We start from the raw sequence: 14475 nt of genomic DNA, 5'->3' as shown, positions 1-14475 counted from the left end.
GCACCTCTTACACCAGTCATCCTTCCAAAACTCCTCCCCCTCCCCCGCCCCCTCAGGGTCTTGCTGCAAACCCTTGCCTTTGAAAAGGCCAGGGAGCAGCTGGCCCATTAGAAATCCTTACCTGCATGCTGAATTTCTCAGTGGTGATAACGCTCAAATTAAGACAGCCACTCTGCTGAAAAATCCACTTTGGAAGGGTTCATTAGCGCTGGAACCCATTTGTTCACTTTTGGAGCTGAATATGGGGTGACCCAGCTGCGAAAATCTTTTGCCGCTAATGGCCACAAAAAGTTGGGGGGAGCACCAGCTTTCCAGCAGTACTGAATTTTGGGCCCCAGGTCTTATACAACTTCATTTTATAATCAGGTGTAGTTAAACTGATTGCCTCACCTTCCTCTGGGAGGATGGTGTTCGCCTTCTGAAACATCAGAGAGGTGAATCTCCATCTGTAAAAGTGCTCCTGGATCCTCTGCTCCTTGGCAAATTCACCATTCACACTGGTAGTTGTATCTGAACTATCTGGCTTGAATTTCATCTACCTTGATCTCAGCAAACCTGGTACATCTAAGTGACATACTTATATCTGGCTAGTATAGCAATACAATCTTAACTTCTGTAACTGTTCTCTCTGCCAGAAATACACTTTTCAATCTTAGGCACCCTTCTACAAATACTAGACAAAGTATTTCAAAAAGAACGATAACTAAAATAAGAACCAAAGACTGAAAACTGAAGATTGAGAACTGAAACTGAACTTTTGTCTAAAATACTATATTATATATTCTTAATTTCCAAAAAATGTTCCCCAATTTTATTGATCAATCTGAATGACGTGTTAGAAGAGTTCAGCCAATCATCTCACACAGCCCTGTAGGTACCCTTGATGACCTCCAAATCAATGAAGCACCTATACCTAGACATGCCAGATCATTCATTTACTCCATAGCTTCAGGTCTTTTCTAACAAAGGGCCTCACACATGTCCAGACAAGGCAGCACATATTTCATGAGCCATCTACTAGCCTGTGGTCTTGAAAGTTTGTCCTCTGTAAGGAATGTTTTGTTGTATAAGCCTCCATGAATAAATTAGTATTAACCCTTTCCTACCATTCAGTCATATTGACTACATTTTGAGGGCACATTTAAGGCAACTATTAATGCATTTCTCTTACACAGTTGAGAAGAAACATAAGAGATCGCAATAAAAATATTTGAAAAGCTGGGGTGGTGTGAGCCAATAAAATAATTAAAGCAGTGCAACCCATGCAAAATCTGAAAGTCATTTGATAGGTTAGACTTTTGTACCTGTATGATAATATAAACATATAATAATAATTGCTACAGTTTCAAATGTATCTGAATTTTGAAAAAGGGGCAATGTAATGATGTATGTCAAGCTATATAGCGCCATCTAGTGGCTAGAGATAAGATTGCTGTGCAAACACTATTATCAGGATTTTCCACTTAAGTGCTCCTGGTGAAAACAACAAGAGCACATCAGGTAATTGCACACCTTTAGCCCACAATTTTCTGACTGTTAATTTCAAAGGATGGAAAATCACAGCCTGGGGTGTGCAATTTTCTGATATGCACCCTTGGTGAATGCTTAGGACTCCAAAGTGGAAAATCTCAGCCCATGGGAGGAAAGCAGATATTTTGAATAAAATGTAAGTCATACTCCAGACAGTCTCCTGAGAGTTGTTGTTGTTAAACACATTTTACAGTTCAAAGTTTTACAGTTATTACTTGAATGATACCCATTTCCTCTAGAAAGCAGAACGACTGTCTCACCTCATCAGTCAGCAAAGCTTGGAATTGTGCTAAATGAGACTAACCTCCAGTTCAAATTCTACTCAGGATATGTGTCTAATAAAATTGTTTTATGCTGACTAAAAGTTACCAGAGATCATCTGCCATTAAAATATTATCTGCTAAGCAAGATCTATTAGATCCCTTTGCAATTTCCTTTCCCCCATTCCACACCACTCAGATGTATTTTATGTCTTATTCTATCTGTTCCCTGAGCTGTTTTAAGATGCATTTACATTGCAAATTTAGCAATTTTTGATTTGCACTGACATTACACTGTAAATCTGGAGTTAGGGACTAAATCAGGGAAACTCAGATATGCCTGAACTGATTTGGCTGAATTCAAGTTTACTTTGATTCCTGATTTAAATGAGAGGTTTGCTCACTTGGAAGTCATACAGTGGAGGGATGCTGATAAATGAAACTAAACAGAAAAAAATCAGGATAAATCAACACAGAGGTCATACATAAAACCGAGCAAAGTCCCTTTACATGTATAACACAAGTTTATTAGTAGCACAGATTTGTTTAGCATATTTGAAATGCTGCAGGTTAATTGGACTAAAACAAGTTAATGTTTTTGCACTTTTATCCAGACGTTGCCTAATTTAATATCAAATTAAAACACGTTAACTTATAATTCATTTATGTTGAATGTCTCACTTTGGCACTGAACCTGGTGAAATGTAAATAATTTTGCTTTGCTGTTTTATTTATATCACTGCTTTAATTTGGATTTTGTTTAAGGTATGTTATGAGACTGAAGACTCATTCAGGTGCAACAGCCACTCAAGTAGATAAGCAACTAGCTACTCTGTGGTAAGTTTCTAAATTACAAGAATACAGATTAATTCCCTTTACATAAACATTTTCTTATTTTTCTGCTATGAAATGGCAATATCAGTCATTAACTTTTCTTTCTATTAGTCTGTGAAACATTTCTCTAACATAAAAACTGAATAAAAAAATTGCATTTTACAAAAGCAAAATACTGCGGATGCTGGGATTCAGAAATAAAAACAGAAAATGCTCGAAATACTCAGCAAGTCAGGCAGCATCTGTAGAGAGAAAAATAATGAATGTTTCAGATCAATGACCTTTCGTCAGCATATCCTGTTTTTATTTGCATTTTGCATCTTCACTGTACACACAGAAATATTTTGTTTAAACATCAAATCCAATTGTTTCTAATTGTGTCTGTCATTGTTTTTCATAAGTGGTGCTTTCATAGTGCTCAACAAAAATATATTCCAGTGAAAAAGAAGGGCGGTAAGAGAAGGGATAACCAGCCGTGGATAACCAAGGAAATAAAGGAGAGTGTCAAATTAAAAACCAATGCGTATAAGGTGGCCACGGTTAGTTGAAAACTAGAAGATTGGGAAAATTTTAAACGACAGCAAAGAATGACTAAGAAAGCAATAAAGAAAGGAAAGATAGATTACAAAAGTAAACTTGCGCAAAACATAAAAACAGATAGTAAAAGCTTTTACCGATATATAAAACGGAAAAGAGTGACTAAAGTAAATGTTGGTCCCTTAGAAGATGAGACGGGGGATTTAATAATGGGAAATGTGGAAATGGCTGAGATCTTAAACAATTATTTTGCTTCGGTCTTTACAGTGGAAGACACAAAAACCATGCCAAAAATTGCTGGTCACGGGAATGTGGGAAGGGAGGACCTTGAGACAATCACTATCACTAGGGGGGGTAGTGCTGGATAGGCTAATGGGACTCAAGGTAGACAAGTCTCCTGGTCCTGATGAAATGCATCCCAGGGTATTAAAAGAGACGGCGGAAGTTATAGCAGATGCATTCGTTAAAATTCTCTGGACTTTGGGGAGGTACCATCGGATTGGAGAGCAGCTAATGTAACGCCTCTGTTTAAAAAGGGGGCAGACAAAAAGCAGGTAACTATAGGCCAGTTAGTTTAACATCTGCAGTGGAGAAAATGCTTGAAGCTATCATTAAGGAAGAAATAGCGGGACATCGAGATAGGAATAGTGCAATCAAGCAGACGCAACATGGATTCATGAAGGGGACATCATGTTTAACTAATTTACTGGAATTCTTTGAGGATATAACGAGCATGGTGGATAGAGGTGTACCGATGGATGTGGTGTATTTAGATTTCCAAAAGGCATTCGATAAGGTGCCACACAAAAGGTTACTGCAGAAGATAAAGGTACGCGGAGTTAGAGGAAATCTATTAGCATGGATAGAGAATTGGCTGGCGAACAGAAAGCAGAATCGGGGTAAATGGGTCCTTTTCGGGTTGGAAATCGGTGGTTAGTGGTGTGTCACAGGGATCAGTGCTGGGACCACAACTGTTTACAATATACATGGATGACCTGGAAGAGGGGACAGAGTGTAATGTAACAAAATTTGCCGATGACACAAAGATTAGTGGGAAAGCGGGTTGTGTAGAGGACACAGAGAGGCTGCAAAGAGATTTAGATAGGTTAAGCGAATGGGCTAAGGTTTGGCAGATGGAATACAATGTCGGAAAATGTGAGGTCATCCACCTTGGAAAAAAAAACAGTAAAAGGGAATATTATTTGAATGGGGAGAAATTACAACATGCTGCGGTGCAGAGGGACCTGGGGGTCCTTGTGCATGAATCCCAAAAAGTTAGTTTGCAGGTGCAGCAGGTAATCAGGAAGGCGAATGGAATGTTGGCCTTCATTGCGAGAGGGATGGAGTACAAAAGCAGGGAGGTCCTGCTGCAACTGTACAGGGTATTGGTGAGGCCGCACCTGGAGTACTGCATGCAGTTTTGGTCATCTTACTTAAGGAAGGATATACTAGTTTTGGAGGGGTTACAGAGACGATTCACTAGGCTGATTCTGGAAATGAGGGGGTTACCTTATGATGATAGATTAAGTAGACTGGGTCTTTACTCGTTGGAGTTCAGAAGGATGAGGGGTGATCTTATAGAAACATTTAAAATAATGAAAGGGATAGACAAGATAGAGGCAGAGAGGTTGTTTCCATTGGTCGGGGAGACTAGAACTAGAGGGCACAGCCTCAAAATACGGGGGAGCCAATTTAAAATCGAGCTGAGAAGGAATTTCTTCTCCAAGAGGGTTGTGAATCTGTGGAATTCTCTGCCCAAGGAAGCAGTTGAGGCTAGCTCATTGAATGTATTCAAATCACAGATAGATAGATTTTTATCCAATAAGGGAATTAAGGGTTATGGGGAGCAGGCGGGTAAGTGGAGCTGAGTCCACGGCCAGATCAGCCATGATCTTGTTGAATGGCAGAGCAGGCTCGAGGAGCTAGATGGCCTACTCCTGTTCCTAATTCTTATGTTCTTATGTTCTTATTAAGGCCGCAATACTCCCCCACCCCCATACGTTGAGTTTTCATTCTCACCCATGCCACCTTAGCGATGCATTGGGTCGAAGCCAGGAGCAGAAACTTCCCTAGAAGGAGGGAAAACTGGGGAACAAGTCATTCTCTCTTAACTTTCAGGAACAGGTTTAACAATGACTCAGGAGTGATCTGGGAACAGTTCACCATCTGGCCTCCTCAACTACAATGTTGGGGGGACAATCAATAGAGAGGAGAAAGAAGATTAAATATAAATATTTTCAAGAGTTTATTCCTCAAAATGTAAATAAATATATTTTGAAATCCTACTCATTAACAACTCATTAATATTTTCTCCTGGAGTATGTACGATTGTAAATCCATTTTCTGTTCCAATTCATCTTATTTTACCAGGTACAACTCGGAATCCAGATACTGGGTTATTGGCACATGAGGCTGTGCAGGGATTTATTTGTAAACACAGCATGCTAGTAGAAAACATTGGTTGAAACCAGATAAACATTCAGTAAAAGAGATGGGAATAAAAAAATCTGGGACCTCAGCTAGATCTTAAGAACCTCCCAGCACATCAAAGTGGTGACTAGCAAAAATATGAGGAAAATATTTACAACAGGGATAAAACTTGAAAGCATCCGTTTTATATTTATTTACACATTTTGCATATTTTGCAACTTTTGTGATGATTAATGTGTGTTACAAATGTCTCTCCAGTTCAGAGGTGCTGGTTGCACCTGTAAGCAGTCGCCACATCTTATGTTCCAGAGTGAGCCTGTACTGCCCAATATCTAATTATATAATAGTGTAATCCAGTTCTATAACAGCAGTACCTTCTTGTGATCTGAACTGGAAATCATGCCTTTCACCTGTGCCTTTGTATGCACTTCTCCAATTCTTCAGCAGGCTGATTGAGACAAAACCACATAGCAAGTGAAAGTTCGGAGTGACAGTTATAATGAAAACACACTCACACTTCACTTGAACCCCCCCACCCCAACCCCATCCCTGCCATGAATAGAGAAATACTAAACCACATTATTCCATATTAGTGGACTAATTTTACTTTTCCTGGTCAGCTTTCTAATCCTGACCTGGTCAAAGCTTAAGATCAGTGAGTTTTTCCTAGCTAAACACCACTCCCTTAACAGATCTAACTGGCCTTGAACATTGATTTTTCTCTAATTTTTGTTACTATGAATCAATGGAAGTGGGTGGGCTATCAATCCAATTTCTTCCCCGTTCCATTATTCTCCAGTAAGTCTGTCAATAAAAGCAGCTATCTTCTCCCCATCCCCACAACACACACACAAAGGATGGATTTTTGGCATACAAGGCTAAAATTAATAGATCATAACAATGATAATAGGTGTGGATTTTAAAAGGAAGCCATTGTCTCAGGACATTGTGAAAACACATCTTCAATGCTCTGTTCATTAACACATAAATGACTCTTTGGCCAAAATTTTTACATTGCAGAGTACGGGTTTGCGAGCATGTCAGCAGTTAAAATCGTTGAAATTGACAGCGGTCGGGAAACCACCTTCATCCTGCCGACTTCCGCATTTAACTCAGGCATGTTTCTCAGCACACTACGGACTTGAGAGAGACATCAACCTCATTGAAGTAGTTAACAGCTCAACGAGAGACCTATAAGAGATTTTTTAACCTGAAGTTTTAGATTTATTGCTTGTACACGAGATTCACAAAGCTCGCCTGTGAAGGGGAGGCAGAAACTCAGTGGCCTTTGTGCAAGTTCATTAAGCAACAGCTGGAAAAAGCACATAAAGAACACACCTTACACTTGCTTTCTTGCCTCAGGGAAAGACTCTTGCATGACACCATTTTGTGTAGGGATTTTGCTTTCAGGAGTTTGTAGATGATTTCTGCAACCTCAGAAGCCACTCACTCTACATTGGAGGATTGTGCCTCTGATTTCCATTTCGCCTGGCATCTATCAGATCAGCATTGGTGCCGCTTATGCTGTTTCACCTTACACCTCAGAGTCAGACCAAGATGAGCCCCAGCACCAGAAACACCAGCAACAGCTGCAACAGCACTAGCTGCCTTCTCCTCACCGGCCTAATGCTCGACAGGAGAGAGGGGATCAGCTTAGGGGTGCACCTCGTCGAATGCGATACCCCCAATACAGCGTATACAGGCAGGGAATGAACTTCCTGCACATGACTGAATCGCAGGGCTTCAGGAGGCTCAGGCTATCACGGCAGGTCATCGCAGAAATTTGTAGCTTTCTGGAAGAAGACCTGTTGCTCAGAGAGCCTGATGAACACGCTTTACCAATGGCTGTCAATGTCACCACTGCCCTCAACCTCTTCCTAGGTGATAGATGCCATGTTTCACAAGTCAGCACTTATGTTCACTTTGCCACTGATGAAGCCAGCGACAGAGGTGGTGCTCGGCTATGTGGCTCTGGCTGGCAGGGCATCATCACCTGCACAGATGTGGCCATTAAGGCAACTCCACATCACCCAGGGGTGTTCGTGAACCAGAGGGCTTCCACTCCCTCAATGTGCAGCTCGTCTGCAATCATAAAAAGGATAAAAAGGAAGGATAGAATAAAAGGAAAAGGAGGTGGGGTAGCATTGCTGGTTAAGGAGGAGATTAAGGCAATAGTTAGGAAGAACATTAGCTTGGATGATGTGGAATCTATATGGGTAGAGCTGCAGAACACCAAAGGGCAAAAAACGTTAGTGGGAGTTGTGTACAGACCTCCAAACAGTAGTAGTGATGTTGGGGAGGGCATCAAACAGGAAATTAGGGATGCGTGCAATAAAGGTGCAGCAGTTATAATGGGTGACTTTAATATGCACATAGATTGGGCTAACCAAACTGGAAGCAATACGGTGGAGGAGGATTTTCTGGAGTGCATAAGGGATGGTTTTTTAGACCAATATGTCGAGGAACCAACTAGGGGGGAGGCCATCTTAGACTGGGTGTTATGTAATGAGAAAGGATTAATTAGCAATCTCGTTGTGCGAGGCCCCTTGGGGAAGAGTGACCATAATATGGTGGAATTCTGCATTAGGATGGAGAATGAAACAGTTAATTCAGAGACCATGGTCCAGAACTTAAAGAAGGCTAACTTTGAAGGTATGAGGCGTGAATTGGCTGAGATGGATTGGCGAATGATACTTAAGGGGTTGACTGTGGATGGGCAATGGCAGACATTTAGAGACCGCATGGATGAACTACAACAATTGTACATTCCTGTCTGGCATAGAAATAAAAAAGGGAAGGTGGCTCAACCGTGGCTATCAAGGGAAATCAGGGATAGTATTAAAGCCAAGGAAGTGGCATACAAATTGGCCAGAAATAGCAGCGAACCTGGGGACTGGGAGAAATTTAGAACTCAGCAGAGGAGGACAAAGGGTTTGATTAGGGCAGGGAAAATGGAGTATGAGAAGAAGCTTGCAGGGAACATTAAGACGGATTGCAAAAGTTTCTATAGATATGTAAAGAGAAAAAGGTTAGTAAAGACAAACGTAGGTCCCCTGCAGTCAGAATCAGGGGAAGTCATAACGGGGAACAAAGAAATGGCGGACCAATTGAACAAGTACTTTGGTTCGGTATTCACGAAGGAGGACACGAACAACCTTCCGGTTATAAAAGGGGTCGGGGGGTCTAGTAAGGAGGAGGAACTGAGGGAAATCCTTATTAGCCGGGAAATTGTGTTGGGGAAATTGATGGGATTGAAGGCCGATAAATCCCCAGGGCCTGATGGACTGCATCCCAGAGTACTTAAGGAGGTGGCCTTGGAAATAGTGGATGCGTTGACAGTCATTTTCCAACATTCCATTGACTCTGGATCAGTTCCTATGGAGTGGAGGGTAGCCAATGTAACCCCACTTTTTAAAAAAGGAGGGAGAGAGAAAACAGGGAATTATAGACCGGTCAGCCTGACATCGGTAGTGGGTAAAATGATGGAATCAATTATTAAGGATGTCATAGCAGTGCATTTGGAAAGAGGTGACATGATAGGTCCAAGTCAGCATGGATTTGTGAAAGGGAAATCATGCTTGACAAATCTTCTGGAATTTTTTGAGGATGTTTCCAGTAGAGTGGATAAGGGAGAACCAGTTGATGTGGTATATTTGGACTTTCAGAAGGCGTTCGACAAGGTCCCACACAAGAGATTAATGTGCAAAGTTAGAGCACATGGGATTAGGGGTAGTGTACTGACATGGATTGAGAACTGGTTGTCAGACAGGAAACAAAGAGTAGGAGTAAATGGGTACTTTTCAGAATGGCAGGCAGTGACTAGTGGGGTACCGCAAGGTTCTGTGCTGGGGCCCCAGCTGTTTACACTGTACATTAATGATTTAGACGAGGGGATTAAATGTAGTATCTCCAAATTTGCGGATGACACTAAGTTGGGTGGCAGTGTGAGCTGCGAGGAGGATGCTGTGAGGCTGCAGAGCGACTTGGATAGGTTAGGTGAGTGGGCAAATGCATGGCAGATGAAGTATAATGTGGATAAATGTGAGGTTATCCACTTTGGTGGTAAAAACAGAGAGACAGACTATTATCTGAATGGTGACAGATTAGGAAAAGGGGAGGTGCAAAGAGACCTGGGTGTCATGGTACATCAGTCATTGAAGGTTGGCATGCAGGTGCAGCAGGCGGTTAAGAAAGCAAATGGCATGTTGGCCTTCATAGCAAGGGGATTTGAGTACAGGGGCAGGGAGGTGTTGCTACAGTTGTACAGGGCATTGGTGAGGCCACACCTGGAGTATTGTGTACAGTTTTGGTCTCCTAACCTGAGGAAGGACATTCTTGCTATTGAGGGAGTGCAGCGAAGGTTCACCAGACTGATTCCCGGGATGGCGGGACTGACCTATCAAGAAAGACTGGATCAACTGGGCTTGTATACATTGGAGTTCAGAAGAATGAGAGGGGACCTCATAGAAACATATAAAATTCTGACGGGGTTAGACAGGTTAGATGCAGGAAGAATGTTCCCAATGTTGGGGAAGTCCAGAACCAGGGGTCACAGTCTAAGGATAAGGGGTAAGCCATTTAGGACCGAGATGCGGAGGAACTTCTTCACCCAGAGAGTGATGAACCTGTGGAATTCTCTACCACAGAAAGTTGTTGAGGCCAATTCACTAAATATATTCAAAAAGGAGTTAGATGAGGTCCTTACTGCTAGGGGGATCAAGGGGTATGGCGAGAAAGCAGGAATGGGGTACTGAAGTTGAATGTTCAGCCATGAACTCATTGAATGGCTGTGCAGGCTAGAAGGGCCGAATGGCCTACTCCTGCACCTATTTTCTATGTTTCTATGTTTCTATCATCAGGCATGTGTGTGCCTGATTCCCATGGAGCTGTTATGACTCTTTTGTTCTGTGCCAAACCACCCTCCTTCAGCTCTTCGCACCCCTGAATAGACTTACCAGCTGGCTGCTTGGAGACAAGGGCTACTGAAGACATGGCTGATGACACCCTTGAGGAGGCCAAGCAATGAGGCCAATGAGTGCTATAATGAAAGTCACATGCCCACCAGATGTGTCATAGAGCAAGCAATCAACATGCTGAAGACGCGCTTCAGATACCTTGATAGATCTGGAGGAGCCCTTCAGTATGCACCAGTCAGGGTCTCCAGAATGATCGTTGTATGCTGCACGCTGCACAACACAGTGCAGCAGCGAGGATTGGAGCTGTAGGCAGAGCAATCCACAGAGTGCCCAGCTTCTTCAGACAAGGAGGAACAGATGGAACATTAGGACGAGGAGGAGGAGGAGGAGGAGGAGGAGGAACCCAAGATGGACATGGCACCAGCAGCGGTGCACATTGCTGCCTGGGAGACCCAGGATGGCCTCCTAATGGCCCAATTTACATAAGTTGCACCAATCTGGCTCCCAGATGCTTTACAAACCCCTTCCCCCGCCGCCCCCCACAATACACAAAGCAGTCCTAAAATGACCAAACTATTCCTATCATACACACATCCATTGCTTGAGGTTAAGTAGTGTCTCACCATTCACTCCAACTGACAATGCCACTTCCAAGTAGCAGACAAAAATGGACCAGGTGGGAAAGTGGTGCAAAGAAGTAAATTTCCATGCATCATAAATAGAACTGAAACTTAACACTAACATTTTGGCAAACACCTATGTACATATCCTTGTACATCTACAATTGTGTCATTTTTCTTTTCGGAGTCCTTCTACGAGGTACGCCCCCTGTGGTTACAGCAGACGTAGAAGCAGGCTACTCACTTTCCTGCTCTGACTGCTTAGACACTTTTCATAGACGTCCTCTGGGTTTTGGAGCCTGTGAGGGTCCCGCCAAAGACTGCTCCTCCTGCAACTGTGCTGGGGAGACTCGGCCATCAGGATCCGAGGCAGCATGTGGGGCTCTGACTGAGAGGGATGCACTGGGGGAAAAGTGTGAGCACTTTCAGCAAAGCCCCCACATCCATGTCCCCTCTCACCATCATTCCTCCCATGGACAACCCGCACTTCCCTGCTAGCAAGGAGCTGGAGAGCACTTTGCTGCACATCAGTGGGGCGATGAAGGCCCAAGTTTACATTGGTAACCCCCCTAGAGATGAGTCCAATAAGAGTCTGCAAGCTGTCATTCACAGGAAGCGTGTTCTCATTTGACAAACGCATTAACTGCTCCCTGCAGATGGCTATCCTTTCCATGGATGAGCACATCGTCGCCATCGCCAGCAACATGGTGCTGCTCATGTTGGAGATGGACTCCTCCATTCTCTCTGCAGTCATGCACATCATGGCTGGAAATGCTGCCAGAGCCTCGCGTATTTGTTGCTGTTCCTCCAAGATCAACCTTTTTGTCAATGGCCCCCGAGGTTCAACATCTGCGTCCAGCTGAGTAGAGTTTGGAACATCCTGCGCCCTCTGGCAAGGACTCTCCATCGCTGTTCCTCCCCCCATCATCTGATCTCGCTCACTTGTGATCTGTGAAACCCCAGGTGACAACACTACTCTATGTCTCGCAGGGCCCACTGAGTGCGCAAGTCTGCACTGGTGCTGGGTGCACATGTGTCTGGTGATGGTGCATCCTCAGAGAGTTATCTTCCTCCTCTGGTTGGACAGTGTGAGGGGGAGGGGGACTTGATGGACCTGTGGGAGAGTAGACATGAATTAGAACTCTTACGATAAGAATGTTTAACATTACCATTATGCACATCATGATATTTCACTGGCTGTTGATGACATCAGTCACCATGACTGACTGTTGAATGCCATATTTAATTCTGTCACCAGGTACTGGAAGGTCCCCCTCTCTCCTCCCACCATCGGCAGCTCTGCTTAATATCAGCACCACCTCCGCTGCTGGCCTCAGTGTACTGTAAATTAGAGGGCCACCTCCAGTTCTTTCCCTGTTGCTGTGGGCTCTCTCCTCCTGCAAGGAGGGAAAAAAGAGAACTTTGCGCGAAAGTGATGGAATGAGTGTAGGGGATGGATGAGCTACATGTAGAGGGTGACTATGAGGGAGTGGCACGACATTGCCAAATGGTCTCCTTCTGTGCTGTTACTTTCTATGATTAGGCTGAGGGTGAGTGTCAGTGGTGGATAGTCAGATGGGGATGTGAGTAGGTTCATAGAGAGTGAGGGATGGGTGCACCTGCAAGGTAGGTTGGTGTGAGGAGTGACGTGCAGCAGTAGACTTGGGAAGGCAGAGTGAAGGGGTTGGAGTGACACGCATATTAGGATGTAGTTGAATGTGACATTGCACTCACCTTTCCTGACCTCACGAGATCATTAAATCTCTTTCTACATTGCATCCAGGAGCAGCTAACAACACCCCTGCTGCTCACTTCCTGTGCGATCTCCAACCATGTCCTTTTTGTTTCACAGGCTGGCTATTCCTGCTATCACCAGGGAAGAGGACCGCCTTCCTTGCTCTGATTCCTTGGAGCAGGATGTACAGGGAGGAATCAGAAAACCTGGGTGCAGCCTTCTGGCGCTGAGTCTCCATCATTGGCTATAAATGATTGCACCCTCACAGTAAAAGTATTAGATGTAACAGCGACAGGCACCTCAGACCCTCCTACAACAACCTTCATCTCTGATGTGTACAAGGCTCCTTTAAATAGGTGAGCTGAAGGCGAGTCGCCCATGATGTCATTAGACCTGCTCCATTTAATTGGCCGGGAAATCCACATGACTCAATCAATTGGTCTAGTTAAGTTAAACACAATGGAGAGCGCACTGATGGAAAGTTCATGATGGCTACCGTTTAGCTCCCCACCCCCTACATCCGAACCCACTCACAGGTAAAAATTCAGCCCTTTGTCTCAGCAGCTGCAGCATATTGCTGCAAGCTCAAATCCTCTCTCTGGAAAAATGGTCCAAAGAAATCCCCAAATTTAGCAATATATCTTACTAAATTATGAATATTCTATTTTGTTTCATATTGCATTTTATCTTAATAGCCTTTGTGATATCTCAGATATCATCGGCCTGGATTTTGCTCACAGCGGTGAAGGAACGGCTTTCGCTGTTCACCTTGCGTACAGTTAGTTGCCCAGAGACTTTTTGTTTGCTTGTCAGCGGGGATTTCCACTAATCTGGCGTCTGATCCAGCATAGTGCAAGCAAGAAACAGCGAGGCTCTTCAATCAAGCAGATTGAAGTATCCTCACTGTGACATGTGGACAGGAAGTAAAATACATTTAAATCATTGTACAGGAAGCAAAATAAAGATTGGGACTTACAGATAGCATTGAGAGAGAGATTAAACAGAAAAACAGAAAAAATAAAAATAAATGTTTTAAATCTACAACATTAAATTTCTGTTGAGAGAATGAGTCTACACAATTGTAACATAATATTTTCAGGGCCAAGGAGGTTGTTCAGCATACTTATTCCTGTTTAAAAACTCACTTATTCCTGAATGCACTAGCCCCAACTTTTTCATCAATCTTTAATGCAGAACTAAAGGGTAAATAGCATGGGTTCACACCATAACAGTAATTTCAATGCCGGGTCTATCAGCGAGCACTGCAACAGCACACCCCGTGGACGAGCATGGTATCTCTGACAGCAATTTCTGGATTTCCACGTTTAACTGCACATGTGTGGACGCCAGAAGTTCCTGTCATACTTACCCTATAATAATGGTGAGCGCTTTATTATTATTGCAACAAAATCCAGGCATTGTGTTTTTCTTTTTTTCATTCATGGGTGTGAAAGAGGCTGTTTCTAAGAAGTTAAAGTAGTAATTTAAAAATGCTTTGGAATGGAGACAGCAGCCAGAATTTTTACCTGAGGCGAGGTGGGGCGCAGCAGGTCAGCCTCACGAACCTCTTGGCAATGCGTTGTCCACTTTATTTTTAACTGCATTAGATCAAC

At 43.4% G+C, this 14475-nt stretch overlaps 1 protein-coding gene across 1 annotated transcript in view; it reads left to right on the top strand.

Moving 5' to 3' along the window:
- Positions 1 to 14475, top strand: part of LOC139274620 (AF4/FMR2 family member 3-like) — a 186736-nt gene that overhangs the window by 147484 nt on the left and 24777 nt on the right. Inside the window, exon 13 of the mRNA XM_070891298.1 lies at positions 2556 to 2627. Within this exon, the coding sequence (XP_070747399.1) occupies positions 2556 to 2627 (72 nt within the window). The remainder of the gene's footprint in view (positions 1 to 2555; positions 2628 to 14475) is intronic.

Source organism: Pristiophorus japonicus, chromosome 10 (assembly GCF_044704955.1).
Source record: "Pristiophorus japonicus isolate sPriJap1 chromosome 10, sPriJap1.hap1, whole genome shotgun sequence".
In the NCBI taxonomy this organism is placed as follows: domain Eukaryota; kingdom Metazoa; phylum Chordata; class Chondrichthyes; family Pristiophoridae; genus Pristiophorus; species Pristiophorus japonicus.
Note: the sequence above shows the minus strand (reverse complement) of the source record. Positions and strands in the feature narration are given on the sequence as shown.